The sequence below is a fragment of the Podarcis melisellensis genome, assembly GCF_964234715.1.
Source record: "Podarcis melisellensis genome assembly, chromosome: 8".
Lineage (NCBI taxonomy): Eukaryota > Metazoa > Chordata > Lepidosauria > Squamata > Lacertidae > Podarcis > Podarcis melisellensis.
Genome location: NC_138540.1, coordinates 61,841,381 through 61,849,330, shown reverse-complemented (window position 1 = coordinate 61,849,330; position 7,950 = coordinate 61,841,381). Strand labels below are relative to the sequence as shown.

Below are 7,950 nucleotides of genomic sequence, written 5' to 3'. Positions count from 1 at the left end.
CCTAGAGTAAGACTTGAGGTTTTCCTGGGTCAGCAGGATGATGCCAAGGAGCAATGGTGGATGGTCCATTAGAATGAACGGGGTGCTGCGCCAACCTCACTCTGCCCCCAGCCAGCCCCCACCTGCTTGCCTTCTACTTACAGCCAGTTCCAGGGATGAAACTACCCACCAGCTTGTTCCTCCTGGGCCCCCCCCAGCCTGCTCTTTTATTTTGGGCGTATTCTGCAACAAGTTATTGACGCAACTAAAATGCATCAGGTGGATTTATTCTGCATTAGTTTGTTCTGTATTGCTTCCCCAATGCAGGAACAAACAATACTGAAAGCGAGATCATGTGTGACCTCGCTGATGGCATCAAGAGCACAAATCATCATGAACGTGCAAAAAAAAAAGGATGTGTGTGTATAGTGTCATTGTTGTAGAACTCAGCAGGGAGGAGGATGGGAAGCGAACTAGAACTACAGTGGTACCTCGGGTTACAGACGCTTCAGGTTACAGACTCTGCTAACCCAGAAATAGTACCTCGGGTTAAGAACTTTGCTTCAGGATGAGAACAGAAATTGTGCAGCGATGGCGCAGCAGCAGTGGGAGGCCCCATTAGCTAAAGTGGTGTCTCAGGTTAAGAACAGTTTCAGGTTAAGAATGGACCTCCAGAATGAATTAAGTTCTTAACCTGAGATACCACTGTAGTTGGCTCTGCCTGTCATTGGCTCTGGCGCCACCTACTGTTGGCCTCCCTGCCTTCTGCCCTATGGGGCACCAGCCACCACTTCCAAGGAGAAAGCACTGAAAATTTTTTGGAAGGGTCAGCTGGGCCAACTGGGGTGAAGTGGGCTATTGGAGCTGCAAGGATTTGCCTGATTGTGTGTCTAGTTGTTGAGTTGGAGGGAGGTTTATAGCCCCAGGTGCTGTTTCAGATGCTAAAGCAGCCATCAGCAGCCTTGGTTTCTTAAGCACTTGCATGCTTGGTTTTAAAATTAGAACTGCCACTCTTTGCTCTGCAAAAAGGGAGTGAACATTGACATAAAGGGTACACTGGCTGAAGTGTGGAAAGATATGTAGCTTGGGAGGGGGGAAGAATGATGACTGGGCAATGCCATAAACTCTTAGCCTGGGAACACCTGATAGTCAAGAATGATGCTTATACTGGATGGTCCAGAGCAGAGGCAGATTTAGGAAGTGCAACTGGTTTTCCTACACTGGGTGCTGAGCTGAGAGGGCATTGCAAGGGGTGCCACAACAAGAAAGAATAATGGAAGGCAAGAGGGGGTGCTAAATGTTGGCATTGCACAAGGTGCTGCTGAAATTTGAGAGCCCAAAGTTTGCCACAGGTCCAGAGTGACCTAGCATCCTCTTTCAATTTAAATGATTTGAATGAAACCAACAATGCTATCTCCACCCCATTGCTGTGGGTACATGTGCGTTGGCCTTCCCCAACCTGGTGCCCTCCAGATGTTTTGGATTACAACTCTAATCAGCCCCACCCATAGAACAGGGGCCATGCCAGAGAGTCGGAGTATGAAATTTGCTCCCACATGATAACATGATAGCCAACAACTTGGATAGCTCAGTTGGTTACAGCGTGGTGTTGATAACGCCAAGGTTGCAGGTTTGATTCCTGTATGGGATAGCTGCATATTCCTGCATTGCTGGGGTTTGACCAGATGATCCCCAGGATCCCTTCCAAGTCTACAAATCTATGATTCAATGAAAAGGGGATTTGACAAAATCACAGAGGACCAAGCTAGCATTAGCTGTCATGTTTTGTCCCCTGCCCTGAGGACACCTCTGCAGCCATGGCAAGATGAAGCCACATGTGCACATATGCAGAGGTTTATAACTTTCTGGCAGACAAAACGTAGCTCCCATTTGAACTCGAACTGTGCTTTCATCCCTCTAAAAAGCTGCCCTCCTCAAGACCCATGCTCAGTCCCATTTTAAAGATCTCAACCATCTCATCAATTAACCCTTTGTAATGGGATTCCCCCCATGAGACCCCACACCCTTTTCGCTTTGAAGCCCAGCTCCCCTGACCCTGCATTTTTACATGTTGAGCCAACAGGAGAAAACAAAAAACCCTCCCAGCTACTTTTGCGCTGCCAAAGCTGGATTTTCAAAACTTTTGCGAATACTGTAAATCAACGACTGTTTCCACCTGCCTGCTCTATCCCTGCAGTGTTTTGCCCAGCTGGTACCGAAATGACTCAGTTGTGATAAATAACCACAAAAAATGATGACAGTCGTTTGTTAGCATGTTGCAGAAAGCTGGGCTTTAAGTGGGCTTCTTGTGCATGGGTAGTTTGGCTTGCTGGAAGCAGAGACAGAAAGGCAGATTTGCACCGAGACACACTGTGCCACGCTTGCCAGGATTTTGACTGCATTTGTTCGGTAAGAATGGAACCTAAGCTGATTTAGGAGCACCCATCTCTGCTCCGGAAAGATATCGACTCTGCCCTGGAGCTCATTTCTGTGCAATAGATTCACTGAATTCCCCAACATTTTTTATTGTCCGGGCTCCTCTGCAGCTTGACCCAAATAAATGTTGCAGGTAGTATTGCATGGTAACTCCACGCGGGGGTGGCGGGTGGCGGGGGGATGGTGGGGAAGCCCCTCCACCTGCTCAAGATCTACATGCCAAACTGTTGCTAAAGGCACAGGAGCAAGGACAGTGAGAAAGGTTGGCAACCTCTAAGATCCATCAATTATAACTGGGACCAATTCAGACTGCTTCTTGTTTAGCTTTTATTTTATTGTTTAAGTGTTATGTATACTCAGGAAGGCTTGATATGGAATGTTAGAGGGATCTTGGAAAAATGATGCCTGTGATCTTCTCCAATGCAAGCGTGCTCAGGTATGAGCAACTGGGCAAAACGGCAGAAGACACCAGTCTGGTTCAAAGTTATTTCATTCTGTTGTGGTTTCCCTTGCAGAACTGTATGGCAGCAAGAAACAATCACCCCAAAGCTATCTGGTAAAATGCTGGCTAATTCATGTTTGTGTATAGGACCAGTTTAGTATAAAACATTTTGCTAATGAAGAGCTAGGTATTTTTTCTGTTAAAATGTCTGTGTGTCAGGTGTATTTGCTGTTTTTTTTAACCTCCTTATTGAAAAGCCAAATCAACTTTCTCTCCACTCCACCAGACAAGAAACAGTTGATGATGTTATTGGTGGGAATGTGTGTGTGTGTGTGTGTGTGTTCGTGTGTGTGTGTGAAATAATAATTGAGCTACTATTAAACCCACAACTACCTTTCTTCAACCTCGATGGGGTAATTTTCAGCTGGATTTTTGTTGCAAGAATAATATATATTTGAATCTGACATCCACAATTTCAATTCCCACTTTGCCCCTAGTTCCCCTTTGTTCTGACCCAGGGAAAATAAACCTTGAACTACTTTTTGCTTTGATTAGCCGATCCATGCTTTGGATTGCATTTCCTTTTTCTCTGCCAAAGTTGCGGAGGAGAGAGAGAGAGAGAAAAAGAGAGCGGGAGGGAGAGAGGGAGGGAGAGGAGATTTCACCAAGCTAAATGTTTTAGCTCCTCCCGGCAGCTTCAGCTGTGCTCTGGCTTGGCAGTGAGACTCGATAAGAACAGGTGAACTGTGTTGGGAGCTGGAGAGGCACGGGACTTTCCGGCGCTAAGCCCCGGCAGCTGCTGGCTGGAGCCAGGAGCCATGTCTCCACCAAAGGGTGGCAGCTCTCGGAGGCATCTCCTCGCAGCTGTGCTACCCTTTCCTGCAGAAGAAACTTCCAAGCATCAGAGCAGCGTGCTGGAAAGAGAGAGTCAGACTGCCTGGAATGCAAGTGAGCTTTTCCTGTGCTTAAAACTTTCTGAGGATTATTGCAGTGTGTGTGTGTGTGTGTGTGTGTTGGATTCTTCAGTCTTGCCTATCTTGCTCATCCCTTTTCTGTCTGTGCCCATCCATCCATCCATCCATCCATCCATCCATCCATCCATCCATCCATCGCCTTGATCATCCATATACTAACCCACCATGTCCTTTCACTAAAAAAGTGTCCTGTCCATCATTCATTCATTCAGGTTGTCCTGTCAGTTGATCTAGCCATCTGCAAAGTGTTTCCCACCCGCCAGCCATAAACACCCACAAACTGGTGTGCCACCTTCTCCATCTCCCTATCTGCCCTTTCTTTCCTCATTGATTTTGCTTTGTTTTGGTCTGATGACGAAACTCCCTCCATTCTTCTCATCTGGCAGCATTGGGATGAACAACTCCACCACCTCCGGGCTGGTGGTTGGCCAGTGCCGGCTCATCGACCCTGTGCAGTTCATCCTGGTGCCGGCCGTCTACTGCCTTGTGTTGTGTGTGGGACTCCCGGGCAACGTGGCGGCCTTGCTGGTCTTCTTACAGAGCGGACGGGTGAGGAAGGCTATCCGCATCTACCTCATCAACCTGACACTGGCGGACATCTTCTTCAACCTCACGCTGCCATTTTGGATCCCTTACTATCTAGCTGAGGGGCATTGGGAGCTGCCGGAGGCCTTCTGCCGCTTGGCTGGAGCCACTTACTACTTGGCTACCTACAGTGCTGTGGCCTTCATGACGCTCATCAGCCTGAACCGCTACTGTACCGTTGCCAAGCTGGAGATGGCTTTGAATAGGCCCTTGGGGGCGCTAGTGGGCTGCGCTGTGGCCTGGCTGCTGTGCTTTGCCTGCGCAGTCCCCTCCTTGCTGACCCAGCAGACCTACCAGGTGGAAGCGATTAGCATGAAATGCTTTGAACAACACTCGGGGAGGAGGAGTTATGCCTGCGCCATGGTGGTTCTGTTTGCAGCCTCCTTCCTGGTTGTGTTAGGGGCCTACATGTCCATCATGAGATCTCTCTCAGCCTCAGCCGGCACCTGCCAAGGTGGGCACCGCCGGCGGGCACGTGCCATGGTCCTGGGCATGCTGCTGGTGTTTGTGGTCTGTGTGGCGCCCTACCATCTTTCTCTGGTTCCCTGGGTGGCTGACCGCATGGCCAGTTCCTTCTGCAGCCCTCCATCTTTCTTGGACAACCTACACATGCTGAGTGTGGCTCTGTTGAGCCTCAACAGCTGCATCGACCCTCTCATCTATTGCTTCTCCATCAAACGCTTCCGGACTGATTTGTGGACAATGGTGCGGAAGGTCGCACGCTGCCTCCCGCTCCCCTCAGCGCTGCCGCCACCACCACCAGAAAACAGATCTCCACCCAATATTCGGTCATCATCCTTAACTTCCTCATAGCTGGAGTGAAGGTCCTTCAAATGGAACTATCTCAACCTCCCTTTCCATCATTTGGACTTGATGTTTTTGAATTTGATATTGCCTACAGACCTCTTTTTGAGCAGATTGTGGCTTGCAAATACCAACCATACTATTCTAGTAAGAACAGTTTCCCTGTCTATCATCCACATGGAATTCATGAGGTTGAAAGGGGGTTGGGTTGGCAGAGCTTTTACAACCCAGTTTGTCCAATCATGGTCAAATCAAGTGATCCACAACTGGTGCAGAGGTAAAGCACAATTTTAAAAGGATCACGCAGAAATGGCTGGAAATGGGAACAGACAGTGAATTACCTGGCCATAGCTGTAAAGCTCCAGTTAATAGGTTATTTTCCTGGATGGCTTCATCATTTTAGTTTGGTGGTATGCAACCTTCAGCCCGCAGGCCGAAACAGGCCTTATCAGATTTCCCCATTTGGCCTGCAAGGCTGTTTTGGCCAAGCCCCACCAAGCTGCCTGATACCCACCTGATATCAGGGCTGAGGAACCTCTGGACCTTCAAATGTTGTCAGCTGCCAGTTCTCATCAGCCTCAGCAATAATGGCCAATGGTTAGGGATGATGGGAGTTGTAGTCCAGCAACAACATCTGGAGGACCACAGGTTCCCCAACCTGGTCATAGAGGTGTGGGATAAATAAAGATGCAGTTGAGGTTGGTTGGTTTTTTTTTGCAGGAAGTGATGATCAGCTGATCAGTGGTACTTGCATATCCGTGTGCACTGACCTCCACATGCACCAATCCTCAGCAATTGTTGGGGCTTTCAGCATGCTGTTTCTGGGACTTTGGAAGCCCTGTGCCTTTGCCTCCACTGTTGAAACTATGCAGGCAGAAATGGACCATGTGTTGTTGTGATGTCAGATGATTGACAGGTGGGTGGCCCCAGCCACCTGTCAGATTTGACCCATGAGGACTGAGGGGGATAAGAATCTGGTGGCTGGAACCAATGTCCCAACCCCTGTTTTAGGTTAGAAGTTGGCAAATAGGGGGATGATGACAAATGTGCCGACTCTTCATTGGCCGGATATGGTTCAGGGTGTTCTAGATGCTGACATAGGAACATAAGAAAAGCCTGCTGGACTCTATACCGATTGCCCATCTAGTCCAGCATCCTGTTCTCAGCCAGATGCCCCAAAGGGAAGCATGCAAGCAGGACCTGAGCACAAGTACCCTCTCCCCTCCTCTATTTCCAGCAACTGGCCTTCAGAGGCTGAATGGAGGCAGAACATACTCACTGTGACTAGAAGCCCTTGGTAGTCTTGTCCTCCATGACTTGGCTTAATAATGGAGGTCCTCCATCCCTGAAGGCCACCCTCCACTTCCCCCTCTCCCTTTACATTAACGTCCTTTTACTGTTCACAGACATTGCGCAATGAAGCACCTCCTCCTGCACATCGCATCATCTCTGCCTGGGTCAGCTGCGCCTGTTTCTTCAGCCTCCCCAGTGTAGGCTTCTTGCTTCCCTCCCCACAACTTGCCCCCTGCTTTGACTTTTGGAAACGAACCCCAGCTTGCTTTTCTGGCTTTCGGTGGTGCGTCACCCACCAATCATCTTGCCTTGGCTTGGCCCACTCTCTGAAGGAAGGCCAGACTGAAACTTGCCGGTGCTTCACAGATTAAAAATGTAGAAAGGACCGAAACATTGTCTTGGCCTGCTGTATGTGGAGTTGTCAGCTTTTTAAACATAACCTTATTGCTGTGCCTTTAATCTCGAACCAGATCACTGCCACAGGTTTTACCCAGACATTCCCGGGTCCCCCTGACTGAGCCTCCTCTTTTAATTACTGTGTTGTTTTAATGAGATTGCTTTATTGTCTGTTTTATTTATTTATCTATCTATCTCTCATTATATTTCTATCGCGCCATTTCCCACCCCCCCAAGACTCAAGGTGGTGTACATCATTCTCCCTCTCCCCATTTTATCCTTGACAACAACCCTATGAGGTAGGTTAGGCTGAGAGACAGTGACGAGCTGAAAAGTCACCCAGTGAGCTTCAATGACTGAGTGGGGATTTTTGAAGCCTGGTTGGCCAAGTCCTAGTCTGATGCTGTAACCACTATGCCACACTGTCCATGCATGTTTCTATTCCAAGGTTTTGACTGGTTTTCATATTTCAGTGTTTGAATTGATTTGTGTACTTGTAAACCACCAAGAAGCCTATTTTGACATTAACCAGTATATAACGTAATCCTAACTGAGGAAAAATGTAATTGCTGGAGCTCCTGCTGCTATTAAAGGCACAGCTACAGGGAATGGTTGAAAAGCTGGCAACTCTGGCTGTAGATATCCACTTTTTTTTTTGCAACAGACAGTTGTGTGCTGGCTTCTGAAGCAGGAGGTGGCAGTAAACTGACCATGAGCACATTTCCCTTCCCCCCACCCTTTTAAAAAAAGCATCAATGAGAACAGGGGCAAGATACAGCCAGGGACATGTACCAGTGAATAAACACTTTCCCACACCAATGGGGATAGTTGGTGGGCGGGTGTGTACTCCTTAGAGTGGCAATTTATCCATCACCAAAAAAGAAAGAAAGAGGACAAAAGAGGATACAGATTTGCATAAAATTTGCATGTGCTAATTTATATGTACAGATGCAAACTTAGAAATGATTACTGTAATTTAAATAGAAATACAGTTCATCTCTCCATAGTAGGGAAGACTGTGACCAGGTGTCCTCTGTGCCT

The 7,950-nt window shown here is 48.1% G+C and overlaps 1 protein-coding gene across 2 annotated transcripts; it reads left to right on the top strand.

The window, feature by feature from the left end:
* The first annotated feature begins 1,826 nt into the window (after positions 1–1,826).
* LOC309375709 (platelet-activating factor receptor-like) lies at positions 1,827–7,070 on the top strand. Of its 2 annotated transcripts, none has more exons than XM_081921616.1 (2): positions 1,827–2,388; positions 4,218–7,070. In XM_081921616.1, exon 2 carries the CDS (start codon positions 4,225–4,227, stop codon positions 5,227–5,229), a length of 1,005 nt encoding a protein of 334 aa, XP_081777742.1. In that variant the 5' UTR covers positions 1,827–2,388; positions 4,218–4,224; the 3' UTR covers positions 5,230–7,070. The 2 variants fall into 2 exon arrangements, with proteins under 2 accessions (XP_081777742.1, XP_081777741.1); XM_081921615.1 differs by lacking the exon at positions 1,827–2,388 and adding an exon at positions 2,659–2,971.
* Positions 7,071–7,950: the final 880 nt, after the last annotated feature.

Coding starts and splice junctions, on each gene's coding strand:
- LOC309375709 (XM_081921615.1), top strand. CDS start 2,814: ATGATGCCTGTGATCTTCTCCAATGCAAGCGTGCTCAGGTATGAGCAA. Junction 2,972..4,217: donor AATCACCCCAAAGCTATCTG/GTAAAATGCTGG, acceptor CTCATCTGGCAG/CATTGGGATGAACAACTCCA.